A 13,477-nucleotide genomic window follows, 5' to 3' on the forward strand; every position below is an offset into this window, starting at 1 on the left:
GTTGTTTACTTGACTTGGCCGGGGAGGCAACTCCTTTGTTGTCTTGTTGTTTGGCTAGTTATTGCATGTCCATGTACTGTACACTACAAGCTACCGCCACGAGCAAGGTTGCGCCAAGTTAGTTAATTCCTATCTGCTTCGTTTCGTCTTGTTTTCGCGGACCCAACCTCGCCGTCTTGATGTGCTACTAGAGTACCGTACCGCTTGAATTTCATCTGCTGTCCGCTATGTTAATCAGGATGTGGTCGAAGCTGCTTCCCAGCCATGATATATCGGCAATGAAGCGATCGTTCACGCAACAAGTGATTCCACATTCCATACGGAGTAAAGTTTACACAATACTGCAGCAGGCCCGTTCTATGCAACCCGCAAAGGCAAGATGTGCTGTACCATCGCTTCTCTCCTGCACAATGGACACTCGGGCTTCTCTCTCACCCAGTCCCCGATACATGCCCAGCAGAACACATGGCCACACTGCGTTGCGGCCGGATCCTTCAACTCCTCCAAACACAGCGTGCACTTCCTCTGCTGGGCCCCCTTGATCCACCCCATGACCTTGTCGCTCGTCCCCAGGTCGTACCTCGCCCGGCCGGCCTTGAGCACAGGCGTATGCGCCATGGCCCCGATCTCACCCCAACTCCTCTGCGACGAACTCCCGCCGCCGCCGCCGCCGCCCAGCAGTTCATTGTTACTCGTAAACGCGTGCTCGTCCAACGACACGTCGACGTTCGCGCCGGGCCCGAACGCCGTCCTCTCCCTGAAGCCGTCCTCCCCGTCTTCTTCTTCTTCTCCTCCTCCTCCTCCTCCTCCTGCCGCGGAGGAACCGGAAGACAGCTGCTCCCGAACGTGCAGCCACGCCCTCACGGCCATCTGCACGACCAGTAGCACCCCGAGCACCTCGTACCCGGCCCTCCCTCCGTTGCCGCCGCCGTGTTGCGGGGAGTGGTAGTGGTGGTGGTTGTCGTCGTCAACCCTGCCGGCGCGCGTGGTGAAGACGTAGCGCAGGCCCCAGACCCACTTGGACAGCTCGTAGTAGGCGCCGGTGAAGTAGAAGACGGCCAGGGTGGCGGCGCGGAAGTGCGCGCCGCTCGTCAGCGGGGTCAGGTGCGCGAGCAGGTAGCGCAGCACGCGGTACTCGGTGATGCCGCCCCCGCCCCCCCTGCCGCTGCCGGACTTCGTCCCCGTCTGCTGCTGCTGCTGCTGCTGCTGCTGCTGCTGGCGGCGCCGGGAGAGCGTCGCGAGGCGGGACTGCAGGCGCTTGCGGATCGCCGAGCGCACGCTCGGCAGGGCGCGCGACGCCAGGTGCGGGAGCACGATGGCCGTCAGTATGTACCCCGCGCGCCGCGGCAGGGAGGGGAGGAGCGGGCCGCCGTCGCCGAGACTGTTCTCATAGATGTGATCGTCGGCGGCTTTGGACGAAGAGGAGGAGGAGGAGGAGGAGGAGGCGAAAAGCTTGGACGGGGCCTCCTCGACTTGGACCAGGTCGCAGTATTCCTCGCCCAGGGTGCGGTTGCCGAGGAGGGTGGTCAGGCAGAGGTAGAGGGCGGCGGCGAAGGTGCGGGTCTCGGCGGCCCAGGCGTGGGCCGAGCGGGCGCCGCGCAGGCGGCGGTGGAGGTCGCTGAGCTGGTTGGCGAGGACGCCCTGGAAGTAGGCGTCCTTCTGGTGGGCGCGGATGATGTCGGGCGCGGCGGCGTAGGGGTATGGGGAGGAGGTGAGCGGCGGAGGGGGGCGCGCTGGTGGTGGTTGGGTAGCCATTGTTGAACCAGGGCTTTGAGAATTAGGGGGGATTAAAAGAGAAACAATAAAAGAAGAAGGGAGGAGGAGGAGGAAGCAAACAGGGAAAGAAGTCAAGATGGAGAGCCCGTGGATCGTGAGTTTTCGCGGTGCGATGGTTGATGCGACCAGCGCATGCGCATGCAGTCGAAGGCTCGGCCCCTTGCAGATGAATTCCAGTGCTCGGCAAGCAGCTGCAAGCTGAACCTCGGGATAACTATGGATTGCAGGGATTATCTCGATCCACGATGGTTGCAGCGCAGAGGTGCCCACTTCGGTTCGGTTACCGCACGTAGTATCTTCCACTGTATGTACTGTACGTACCTGAAATTAACGCTAGTGTACTTGGTAGGCGGGCACGGCGGGGTCAAGCAGCAAAGGCGGGCGGGTCTGACGTCGTTCCTTGAACTCCCCAGTGTAATTTACAGGGGCAAGTGCGAAGTAACCTACAGGGGCACACGCAATAACCAAAGCCTGAGGACGCAGGCCATTCCCGTCCTGGGCTTCGAACACGTTTTTGACTTCCAAACTTTTTTTTTTTTGTTCATGCACTTTTACGACCTTCCTTGACACGCGTTGCTTTACGACGCCCACCACCGTCGCCGCTCGTCGCCGGCACCGTGTCCGATGACGCTGGCGGGCCCAATTCCCACACACAATGGACGGTGATCCCGCAGTCGAGTACGTGCTCGACTCGTTCAGTTTGACCTTTCCCCTGCCTTACCGGGTCGCCTTTATCATCATCTTGGGTACGCACTTTGTCCCCCTTTATTTTCCGTTATTCTCCGTTCTGCGAGAAACACGGTTTTTGCTGACTGCCGCAGCCGTCTGGGGATGGGGCGTAAACCTCCACTTCCTCTCCCGCCGCCGCATCGACGTGCCGGCCCTGATCCGCTATCCCGGTCGCTCGAGCTCGGCGCAGATAACGCATCACCAGTCGACCTATCGCCTCGCCTCCTTCCTCTCCCTGACCTCGGCCGCCTCTATCCTTACCTTCTGGCTCTTCACCCGTCGTGATCCCCGCCGCGTCATCGACTACGACTGGCTGCCCATGACCAACCTGCTCGTGGTCGCCGTTCTCTTCTGCGTCCCCCTCCGCCGATTCTCTCTCCCGCACGCCGGCCGCGGCCGTCTACTACAGACGTTGCGCCGCATCAGCGTCGGGGGGCTCGCCGAGGCCAAGGACGGCAAATTCGGCGATATCATACTGGCCGATGTGCTGACGAGCTACGCCAAGGTCCTGGCCGACCTGTTCGTGTGCGTGTGCATGTTCCTTTTCGGCGGCCGCGACGGCTCCGGCTCCGCAACCGCCCGCCCCGACCGCGGCTGCGGCGGTGCCGTGCTCGTGCCGCTCATCATGGCCCTGCCCAGCGCCATCCGCCTGCGCCAGTGCCTGATCGAGTTTGTGCGCGTGCGCCGCGCCCCCTACCGGGAAGCCACCGGCTGGGGCGGGCAGCACCTGGCCAACGCGGCCAAGTACTCGACCGCCTTTCCGGTGATCGTGCTCGGGGCCATGCTGCGAGATCGCGAGGGCGGGTCCCCTGGCCTGTTCAGGGCGTGGGTCGCCGCTTCTCTGCTCAATTCGCTCTACAGTTTCTACTGGGACGTGGCCAAGGACTGGGACTTGACCCTCTTCTCGAAGGACCGCAACTTGCCCGATCATCCGTATGGCCTGCGGAGGACGTTGCTGGTGCACCGCCCGGGCGTTTACTACGCAGTAATCGTGATGGACCTGGTGCTGCGGTGCACCTGGATGATCAAGCTTAGCCCGCGAATGGACCAGTTCAGCGATTTTGAGAGCTCCATCTTCCTCATCCAGTTCCTGGAGGTGTTTCGGCGTTGGGTGTGGATATTCTTCCGGGTTGAAACGGAGTGGATCCGGAACTCGGTCACGAGCCTGGGCCACGATGACATGGTGTTGCTGGGTGATTACCAGGGAAACAAGTACGAGGATGAGGACTGAACGGCTGTTTCGGGGCATTTTAGAAGACGGTTGTTTGGTTTTGCGTTTTGCAACTTGGAGAGGCCTATCTGGTTATTATGTCCATCTACGTGTGCATTGAAAGGGCGTTGGAGCAACGGTAGAGGTACGGAGCAGGATATTCTGTTAACTTTTGGGTTATAGACTGATGATTCTACGCTATAGAACATAACGGTCTCAAGGGCCTTCTCTGTGTTGCGTGTTCTTCCGAATACAGCTCATGGCGAAACGTTGGCTCTTTGGTATCTTGCCATGGTCAAGGCAGCGGCTGTTTTGTTTGCCAGTCACACTGTGGCATTGGTCCATTGTCGAAGCCCAGTACCTCATGTCGCCGCAGACGAGCTGGAACAAAGGCGCACTCTGTCTCGAGGCAAGAAGCGACTTTCATGCGCAGAGCAACACAAAGCAAAAGACCAGCCTCTCATGCCGTCAAAGATGCGGCAGTCTTTGTCCTATCCGGGAACCAAACCGGAGTTCTCGCCAATATGGGCCGATCAGATTGAATCTTGCGCGTCAAGGCGATCGCTACTATAATCATTTGGGCCAGCTATACGACTAACTCGGACTGGCGTAATATTTGCAATCGTTCCTGCGTCATCCCTCGACGTGACGACCGACATGTCTCTGCCACAAACGGTTGGTATCTCCAGCTCGACACTGGGACGGTCGAGACTAAATCTACGTACCCAATGGTCACTGCCGCCTCCACCTTCCGAAGAGATTGCGAGGTACGAGAAGAGACCTTTGCCGCCGCTACCGTCCCGGCGAAATTTCGTGCTCTCAGCTTTCAGCAAGGAGGTGGATGAGGCTCTGGCCACCCCCGAGCCCGTGGTCAGTCCTGACGAAGGTACTATCTATCTCCTATTCTGCGATGAGACTTTGCCAGGTGACGCACATGCTGAGATTGGCTGCCAAGCAGACACATGTCTAGACAAGAACCGGCACAGGGAGGAACTCAGAATCGATACTGGGCTCGTCCGCAGCGTCGGGTCTGACACGCCTAGTTTCCCACAGCCGCAGTCGAAGCCACAGCTGCACGGCGGAGTCTCCCCCCTGAGCGACGACGGTGGCGACTACAGCCCCGGGGAACCCAGAACCGCAGTTTCCGATGTGGATGGCGATGTCGAGGGTTACGGTTGGAATCTCTCTTCAGGGGTGGCTTGGGATTACCTGGGCTCTAGCTTCTCTCATCGACGCAGCATAAGGTCGTCCGCCATCCCGAGTCCCCTGCGTGTCGCGAAGCCTCCAAAACCCAGTAGCACCCCCGAAGGGGAATTGTCGGGATTCTCCACGTGCGGTGAACACTCTTCCCGGCTTGTGCCCTCGCCTCGAATCGAGAACGAACGGGGAAGTTTGTGGAGGGACACAGCTAGCACCAAGTCCACCCTAGATATGAACCTTGAGACGGCTAAAGAGCTGTCTCAAGGGGACCGCTGGGCTGCACAGCAAGCGCAAAGCACTAAACAAGCACACGTCGCTGCACTGCAGGCGCCCCAGGCGAAAAGAGCAAGTCATGCTAGTGACCATCACCGCCTCGGGCTTGAACACCTCCCTCCTCCCCAACACCGTGTCCATCGCCAGCCGGAGCACTCCCCCAACCCAAGACCGTCATGGAGCACCGAAGAACTGGGACCCGCTTGGCGGCCAACCACTGTCCACGACACCCCCGGCGCAGTAAATGCAAGCACATTCGGCGGCCGCCTCCCGCAGCAGCAGCAGAAGTCAATCTTGCCGTCTCCCTCCCCAAGCTCCTCAGGGCCCTGTAGCAGATTTAGCTGGGACTCGGACACCTCTCCGCACGACGCCGTCGGCAGCCCTGAGACGGGCGGGTCCATTTCCATATCCACGGGCAGCAACGATATGACCGGTGATGGACGCTCCAACACGAGCGCCCGCCACCATCACCGTCACCACAGCAGCGGTATCATGACCAAGGTCTTCCACCGCACCTCATCGAGCTGCTTGACAACGCCCCCGCCACCACCATCACCACAACCAAACAGCATCTCCCAACATCAACAGCAGCAGCAGCAGCAACAACAACAGCTCCCTTCATGCCACTTCCATCCTCAACATGATGGGGCCCAGCAGCCTTCCAGAGCGAGCCGGTATCACTTCCAGCATCCAGGCCCGAGCCCGGCGGTGCTCAAGACAAAGTCGTCCATGTCGGCGCTCGTGACCAAGACGGCCGACCTCGTCGACGCCGCAGCCGAGTTCTGGAACAGGAGCGCGGCCAGCATCATGGACGGCACACTCGGCGGCGGGAAGAGGCGGAAGCGGAAGCTAAAGAGCAGTATTCGGGTGTTGGGGGACGGGGGGCCGTTGTTGGCTCCCAAGTCATCTTGATGATGGCCCTACTTGCTGCTATTCTGGCCGTTTAATGTAAAGTGGGGGATTGCAAAATGAACAAGAAAGGAATGGAGAAAGCTTATCCCAGTATTAACGAGCAAGTTTCCGACGGGGGCGAGATATGAGGGTAACACGCATTTAATTCATTCAAGGGACCGAGCTCTGAAACGTTCCTGGCGGGCGATCGAATATCTAGAAGCAACCGAATAGAAAAATTTAACTGGACCATTGTGTCTGGGATCAATGAGCCGCGTAGCGTACATAACCTGGCTTTTTATTTTTTTATTAATTTTTTTGAGTCATTGTCAAGCGGCTGGCGACTCGAAGCAGAGATTGATTAGGTAGTCACATCGTAGTGCTGTTTCCAAAAAGTTGTTACATACTTAACTGAGATATCCCAATGACTGAGAGACATTCGGCTTACACAGGAAATTACTTACTTACCGATCTGAGCGCGTTGGTGCGCACTAGCAAAGTGGGAAAGCACCATCAGAGACCTGACGTCAGTGCTGGGACTCCCCCCTTCCCCCTTCCCCAGAATGCACCCCGCACGCCGGCCGAGGTTCCGGCACTGCTACCCTGGCTGCCCCCGCATACCGCACCCGACCCAGCCGACTGTGCAGCCGCGCGCCTTCCGCAATCGGTGTCTCTAACTGTGTAGGTACAGTTATCATCCGCAGCTATCCGGGCTCACGGCAACTGCACCTCATCCCATTCGAAACCTGGAAGATGAGGGCACCACCCGTTGCCGAGGAGCAGCCGCCGGTACATGCACAAGTTGGCTTGCCAGAGTACCAGGAAGAAGCCGAGACTGCCACTCATAGTATTCAGAGCATCCAGAGTATTAATCATCAAGACTCTTCGGCATCCGACACGGTTCTTCGGCCGCCCGCCGAATTGATTGACGAAAAGGCCAACAGCGAAGATAGTGACGAAGACGAAGGCGAAGACTTTGAAGGGACCGCAGACAAGGACGAGGGGTCGTACTACTGGAATGCATCGACCATGGCACCGCTGAATGCAGCATCGGCGGTCAGTACCTACCGCGTCTCATGAAACTAACTCCCTTCCCTCACACTCCGATCCTCCTCAATCGTTTTCCGTTGGTCAAGAGCAACCTGAACCCCCAGCTCATGCGCACCAAGGCCGCCATTGCCCGTCTGAGGGCCTACAAGCCACCGCCCTTTCCGCTCTGGGACCGCCTCCCGCTCAGTCGCCGCGCCGCCGTCTTGATGCTACTGTACGCCGACCGCCGCGGCGACCTGCGCGTCGTCATCACCATGCGCGCCGCCAGCCTGCGCAGCTTCTCGGGTTTGTATTCCCCAGTCCATCCGTCTTCCCCATCTGCTCCCCATCTCCTCGATGGCCGAGAGGCTGTTGTTACTGACATCCACTAGGCCACGCCGCCCTTCCGGGAGGCAAAGCTGACACCCTTCAAGAAACGCCATGTACGTCCGAGGTCCCTTTTTGTTGTCGTTCTTTCTTTCCTATCTAAAAACCTTCTTCTACATCCCGATCCCTTCTCTGACATTAGCCCAGACCAAATTGCCCGCCGCGAGGCCTGGGAAGAGATCGGCCTCCCCCTCGACGACTCTAAACTGCCACCGCCTTTTCGCATTGAACACCTCTGCTATCTGCCCATGAACCTTGCCCGCACAGAGATCGTCGTTCGCCCGTGTGTCGCTCTCCTCCACACGGGCGACACCACGGTTATCAACCCAGCCCCAGCGACTAACCCCTCGAGTTCCTCTTCTTCCTCTTCCTCCCTCTCCAGCTCCACCTCCGCCGCCGCCCGGTCCTCGCCCACGGTGGACGAATCTCTCATTCCACGCCTGGATGCCAAGGAAGTAGCCGCCGTATTCTCGGCGCCCTTCCACAACTTCTTGCGCGCAACCGATGAAGTGCCCCCGTCCAAGTCGGGCAGGAAGAAACTGCCCCCGGGACCGTGGTACGAAGGCAGCTGGACGACGTGGCACGACTCACAGTGGCGCATGCACTTCTTTTACGTCCCCGTCACTGACCAGACGGTGGCCAAGCCCCACGTGCGGGAGGGCGGGTTAGCCGCGCTGTCGGAGCACGAGGCGGACGATCACGGGGACGGGCGCGGCGGCAGCAACAAGGACAACGACAACAACAAAGGATTGGGAAGGTATAAGGTCTGGGGAATGACGGCGCGGATCTTGGTCGATGCGGCGACGGTGGCCTACGGCGAGGAGCCCGAGTTCGAGCACAACCAGCACTTTGGGGACGAGGCCCTGATCGAGAAGCTCGCGCGAGAGGGGAGGTTGGGCGAGAAAAAACACACGGGCAGCCTCCTGGCCTCGGAAGATCTGAAGAAGGTGCGGGAGGCGGTTCAGGAGGCCGGGGAGAGAGGAAAAGAAACGGAAAAGGGGAAGGGGGAGGCGAGCAAGATGTGAGCCTGTGCCGAAACGTGTTGGATATGAGTGCTAGATTTGCCCCTCCCTGGCTTACTAGACGGAGGATGATAGATAACAGGCGATCTGTGGTCAGAACAAAGTAGGGTGGGGTGTGGTTCTGCCTCCTCATCCCCTTCTCTGTAGATGGCAAATGCTGACGCTGCCCCGCCCATCAATGGCAGGCAGTCTCCTTGGTCACGGCAGTCTTCCCGCCAAACAGCAAATAGCCCAGCCCGGCGCCGACCGAGACAGCAATCATGACCCATCCGTTGTAGGTCATGAAGATGAGCCTGCCCTCTCTCGTTCAGCGAACCCATCTCTCATACCTTGTCCGGACCCGGACGGACAGACAGACAACCAAGGGCAGAGCGGACTCACATGATCATGAAGGCGTAAAAGTTCTGGATGCCATACAAGATGGCCTTGACAACGTGGGCCCGCCACGCGATCTGCTCTCGGTTCTGGCCTGCACCCAGCGACGACAGAAATGGGGCTCTCTCAGTAGCTGATTCCTCAGAGTAGCGCGGTGACGGCGACGGGGACGGGGATCGGGGGTATCGGGGGGCTCAAATCCGGGTTTCCGATTCATTTTAGCCGAGAGGCCCAAGTCCAGGGTGGGTATGTACCAGATGTGTATGTGCCCGCGCAACTGACGATGGAAAAAAAGGGGGAGGGCTGGGGAGGAAGGAAAGAGGAGAGGGATGGGAAAAGAAAGGGAGAAAGAAAGAAAGAAAACGAAAACTCACGCGGCGCCGTGTCGACCCTCCTCGCCAGCACGGCCTCGTACCGCCGGATGCCCTCGCGCAGGGCCTCGTAGCCGGCGCAGATGGCTACTATGGCGACCAGCGAGACGACCAGGCCGAAGGAGGAGGTGATGTGCCACTGGCGGAAGACGACGCACAGGTCGGTCGTGTCCCAGGTGAAGAGCATCTGCTTGGGGGGGTGAGCAATGCGTTTTTGCCTGGAAAGAGAGAAAGGGGGAGAGAGAGAGGGGGGGGAAACAAAATGGCGGAAAGAAAGGGCGGCAAAAGGGGAGGGTTCAATTTCTACTGACATTCATTTTGCACATGGGGCCTCCGTCGCCGCCGTGACCGCCGCCCATGTCGCCGTGGCCGGAGTGGGCTGAGTGGTCCATCATGAGGTGGTGTTCCTGGTGGTCGTGGGATGAATGGTCCATGGTAGGGAGCGCTATGTCGGTCTGATCAGGTACGGACGTTCATATACATTCGAAAAATAGATATCCGTTTATAACGTTCGACAGATTCGCTTCGAGCACCCGGGCGAAAGAAGGGGGAATGGTGGGGAGAATGGGGGGAGAATGGGGGGAGAATGGGAAGGGGATTCGGACCAAACAATGGGTGTTCTACTGTGAGAGTGAGAGGCGCGATAAAAAGAACAACTACATAAGAATCACGGATGTATTAGTGCAAGATGTCAGGTTTGGGGTTTGCGCGGCTCAACGGCAAACGAGACTGGCGCGCGTGGTGTTGGCGGTTTGTTTCAGACGGATGTCGGGTAATCCGAAGATACACACACCTACTATGGAGTAACGTTATGTAATCCGTACTTGGTAGATGACAAGACACGCTCGGCCCCCCGACGAACGCACGGTGCGAATTTCAGGGCCCCCCGTGCTGCAGTGGTCCCTGCAGGGGCTTTGCCGCGTTGCCTTGTGTTGCAAAATGCGGAACAACTTCGCAACGCCGCCCCAGTCGAAAATGGTAGGTGGGGTCGGCTATCCACGGGGCATGAAACAGATAAGACACTGGCACAGTTTCGACGACGGCATGATCTGAAAGGGCTCAAAAGTGTTGGCGGATCGAATGCGCCGCATGTCACGCTCGAGGTGGATTTTTCCGAGCGACGGGTTATCTTCTTTTTTTTGTGTGTTTTTTTGTTTTTTTTGTTTTTTTTCAGGTCTAGTAGCCACCGAGAAACCGTTGATACAACCGTTTCGAGAGTCAACTGCCGGGTTATCGCCGTAGGTTAACTACTAAGTTAATAATCAGCGGGGCAAAGTCCCTCTCAGTCAGACCATCCATCTGCTTCGACACTAGACTTACCCATTTGACTCAAGTCGCATCTGTCCATCATATATATAACTCATTCAAGATTACTATTAGGAAACTCTTCATGGTCAGTTCCAAAAACAAGCGCATACCGACCAGACGGATCTTCTTCTCCCAGCTGAACCAAGATGCTTGCACCACCCGTGAACCTGCCAAAGTGGTAAGTGCAAACATTCAACTGCTAGCCAATCTGGAACCGAGTTTCAAGACAAACAACTTCCCGAACTCTATGAGCTAACCTTCTGCGGTCCAGGCTTGAAGAGAACTCCGACTTACTCAAGCCGCCCATCAATAACTACTGCGTTTACAATGGCGATTTTACCGTCATGGTAACGTTTTCATTTTCTTCTCTTCTCTATTTCTCCCTCCCTATTTCCAACACCACCCAATGGTCTCCTTCCTCCCCCCCCCCCTTTTTCCCGCTTTCCCGCTTTCCCGCTTTCCCTCTTTCCCGCTTCCTGACAAGAGATGATGGGGTCGCGAGGTGAAAAAATAAAAGATCGTAGGCGGCCCGAACGCGCGCACGGACTACCACATCAACGAGACGCCCGAGTGGTTCTACCAGTACAAGGGCGCGATGCTGCTCAAGGTGGTGGACGAGGGCGGCGACTTCCGCGACATCGTGATCCGCGAGGGCGACATGTTCCTGCTGCCGGCGGGGACGCCGCACAACCCGGTCCGCTTCGCCGACACGGTCGGGCTCGTGCTCGAGCAGCGCCGGCCCCCCGGATCCCTCGACCGCATGCGCTGGTACTGCCCCGCCTGCCGCGCCGTCGTCCACGAGGCCGCCTTCCACTGCACCGACCTCGGCACCCAGATCAAGGACGCCGTCGAGCGCTTCCGCCAGGACGAGGACGCCAGGCGCTGCAAGAGCTGCGGCCAGCTCGCCGACTGGCGCCCCGAGCCCGGCTCCGTCCGGAATCCGAACCTCGAGTGACAAAAAGAAAAGAAGAAGAAGAAGAAGAAGAAAAGAGTATGTATGAGTATGTATGTACCGAATGTAGTACGTATGTATATACGAACTCGGGAGGGGCGGACTGCTCTGACTTGGTTTTGTTTGGTTGCTATACTCTCGGGCATATTTTGTTTCATCTCTCTCTCTGCATGTGCATACATGTCCATGTGTATGTACCTACCAATCGTTTACGTCCGTGGTCACACCCACTACCTAGATTAGATTCTTCGTCTGCGAGACGCTTCTTTCTGTCTTGATGTTTCACTTTCTGGGCAAGTGAGGTGGGGCTGCATGGCCGGGAACGGTGCCAGTTTGCTTGTGTATAAAAACAAGGCGCTCTCGTTTCCATCTCATTTCTAACAGCACGCATGACCAGCTCCTGGTATGACCTTACCAGCTCCTTCACAGCCCCCCTCCCCTCCAGAGTCTCTATACTTGCCGCCAAGTGTACACCTTGATGAAAGGTAGGTATGGTGCATTTCGGTGAAGACATCGCACTTTACGTCTCGGCATACTCGTACGAACTGGTCGACTCCTCGACCGCCACCTCGATCTTGGCCTCCTCCAGTTCCTTGCCGTCGACCCGGATGCCGGCCCGCATGACGTCGCCCGGCACGACGGGGCCGACGCCCTTGGGCGTGCCCGTCAGGACGATGTCGCCCGGCTCGAGCGTCATGACCTTGGAGATCTCGCTCAGGACGCGGGGGATCCGGAACAGCATCAGCTCGGTCGAGTCGTTCTGCCGCACCTTGCCGTTGACGCTCAGGTACAGCTCGATCTTGTGCGGGTCCGGGATGGCCGCCTTGCTGATCACATTGCTCAGCGGCAGGAACGTGTCGAAGCCCTTGCTGATGTCCCACGGCAGGCCCTTCTTCTTGGCCTCGTTCTGCGCGTTGCGCGCCGTCATGTCGATGCTGAGAGCGTAGCCTGGTTTGTTTTAGTTCATCTTCTTTTGTCTTGTTGTTCTTTCGCCGCCCTTTCTAGTGTTCCTCGGCGGGCCGGTCCGGGGGGAGAGCCGAGGGAATCGGACTCACTCTCAATGGCATCCATCGCCGCCTGCTCATCCTGCGCGTTGAGATCCTTCAGTCGCTTGCCCAGGATCAGCGCGAGCTCGACCTCGTAGTGCAGGTCGATGCCGCGCGGCCGGATCACGGGCCCCTCGCCGGGAAGCAGGATGGACGTGGTCGGCTTCAGGAAGAAGAAGGGCTGCTTCGGCCGGGCGTTGTTGAGCTCGGCGATGTGGTCCCTGGATTGCCGGTCAGCCACACGTCCGCATTCTCCACAGTCAACATCATCATCAACATCACGCTCACCATCGCCCGCGGGGCGGGCCATGATGGTCGAGCGAGCGAATGAGAGAAAAAAAAAAGGAAAAAAAAAGGAAAAAAAGCGAGGACAAAAGGAAAACAGATAAGGGCTACCTACGCATAGTTGCGGCCAATGCAGACCACCTTTCCGGCTTTCTTCAGGGACGCCATCGTCGACAGTCCTCTCCTTGCGAGTACCATCGTGCAAAAGTAGTTGTTCCCCGCGCTAACCGGCGCCGGGCTTGTATGCACTTTAGTTATGTCTCCAACTGGTTCCGAGGTGATGCAACGTCCTCGCAGACAGGTTCAGCGGCCAATACGATACAGACGCGATTGCGACTTCGGCAGCCGTCGGCAATACTTTTGGATGTCCGTCTTGACCCACCATGCGGCCAGGGCCTTAGACGTTACCTTAGGTAACTATGGATTACTCCGTATCCGTAGCTCCCTCAGGTTCACCTATTTGCGTGCCGAACTACCTAAGCCGCCTGCTAAGCACTGTTATCCCTTCTTACGGCAGTGTACGGTCATGGACCGCTTTACTAGTGTCTCAGTAGGGATTGAATGCCCATTTCCAAATTCGCCCAAGTCATACCCCTACCCTTCAACCTACCGAATATCCAGGG

At 58.0% G+C, this 13,477-nt stretch overlaps 8 protein-coding genes across 8 annotated transcripts; 5 read left to right on the top strand and 3 right to left on the bottom strand.

Annotated features, from left to right (window-relative positions):
* Nucleotides 1-357: 357 nt before the first annotated feature.
* Nucleotides 358-1,725, bottom strand: P884DRAFT_155229 (Pex12 amino terminal region-domain-containing protein; the record flags this gene model as incomplete). The annotated part of the gene is made up of 1 exon (XM_069437238.1): nt 358-1,725. A coding segment is annotated over one exon (1,368 nt), but the record flags the coding sequence as incomplete, so codon positions are not given.
* A 706-nt stretch (nt 1,726-2,431) lies between these two features.
* P884DRAFT_208128 (EXS family-domain-containing protein) lies at nt 2,432-3,736 on the top strand (the record flags this gene model as incomplete). Its single annotated transcript, XM_069438847.1, has 2 exons — nt 2,432-2,522; nt 2,598-3,736. The coding sequence occupies 2 exons, from the start codon at nt 2,432-2,434 to the stop codon at nt 3,734-3,736; spliced, it is 1,230 nt and encodes a 409-aa protein (XP_069294888.1).
* Nucleotides 3,737-3,855: 119 nt separating this feature from the next.
* On the top strand, nt 3,856-4,350 carry P884DRAFT_66657 (uncharacterized protein). The gene has a single exon (XM_069446006.1). The coding sequence runs from the start codon at nt 3,975-3,977 to the stop codon at nt 4,311-4,313; it is 339 nt and encodes a 112-aa protein (XP_069294889.1). The 5' UTR covers nt 3,856-3,974; the 3' UTR covers nt 4,314-4,350.
* A 22-nt stretch (nt 4,351-4,372) lies between these two features.
* Nucleotides 4,373-6,147, top strand: P884DRAFT_314180 (uncharacterized protein; the record flags this gene model as incomplete). The annotated part of the gene is made up of 1 exon (XM_069445237.1): nt 4,373-6,147. One exon carries the CDS (start codon nt 4,373-4,375, stop codon nt 6,098-6,100), a length of 1,728 nt encoding a protein of 575 aa, XP_069294890.1. The 3' UTR covers nt 6,101-6,147.
* A 685-nt stretch (nt 6,148-6,832) lies between these two features.
* Nucleotides 6,833-8,561, top strand: P884DRAFT_294199 (NUDIX hydrolase domain-like protein; the record flags this gene model as incomplete). Its single annotated transcript, XM_069444263.1, has 4 exons — nt 6,833-7,135; nt 7,234-7,414; nt 7,501-7,551; nt 7,643-8,561. 4 exons carry the CDS (start codon nt 6,833-6,835, stop codon nt 8,518-8,520), a joined length of 1,413 nt encoding a protein of 470 aa, XP_069294891.1. The 3' UTR covers nt 8,521-8,561.
* P884DRAFT_331853 (Ctr copper transporter family-domain-containing protein) lies at nt 8,562-9,994 on the bottom strand. Its single transcript, XM_069445748.1, has 4 exons — nt 9,575-9,994; nt 9,267-9,450; nt 8,899-9,025; nt 8,562-8,810 (listed from the first exon to the last, which is right to left on the bottom strand). The coding sequence occupies exons 1-4, from the start codon at nt 9,695-9,697 to the stop codon at nt 8,693-8,695; spliced, it is 552 nt and encodes a 183-aa protein (XP_069294892.1). The 5' UTR covers nt 9,698-9,994; the 3' UTR covers nt 8,562-8,692.
* A 473-nt stretch (nt 9,995-10,467) lies between these two features.
* On the top strand, nt 10,468-11,755 carry P884DRAFT_249273 (3-hydroxyanthranilate 3,4-dioxygenase). Its single transcript, XM_069440590.1, has 3 exons — nt 10,468-10,749; nt 10,843-10,918; nt 11,089-11,755. Exons 1-3 carry the CDS (start codon nt 10,718-10,720, stop codon nt 11,524-11,526), a joined length of 546 nt encoding a protein of 181 aa, XP_069294893.1. The 5' UTR covers nt 10,468-10,717; the 3' UTR covers nt 11,527-11,755.
* A 288-nt stretch (nt 11,756-12,043) lies between these two features.
* P884DRAFT_302281 (uncharacterized protein) lies at nt 12,044-13,022 on the bottom strand (the record flags this gene model as incomplete). Its single annotated transcript, XM_069444929.1, has 3 exons — nt 12,044-12,471; nt 12,579-12,790; nt 12,970-13,022. The coding sequence occupies 3 exons, from the start codon at nt 13,020-13,022 to the stop codon at nt 12,044-12,046; spliced, it is 693 nt and encodes a 230-aa protein (XP_069294894.1).
* Between the last annotated feature and the right edge of the window lie 455 nt (nt 13,023-13,477).

The sequence above is a fragment of the Thermothelomyces heterothallicus genome, assembly GCF_042370625.1.
Source record: "Thermothelomyces heterothallicus CBS 202.75 unplaced genomic scaffold P884_scaffold_25, whole genome shotgun sequence".
NCBI classification, from domain to species: Eukaryota; Fungi; Ascomycota; class Sordariomycetes; order Sordariales; family Chaetomiaceae; genus Thermothelomyces; species Thermothelomyces heterothallicus.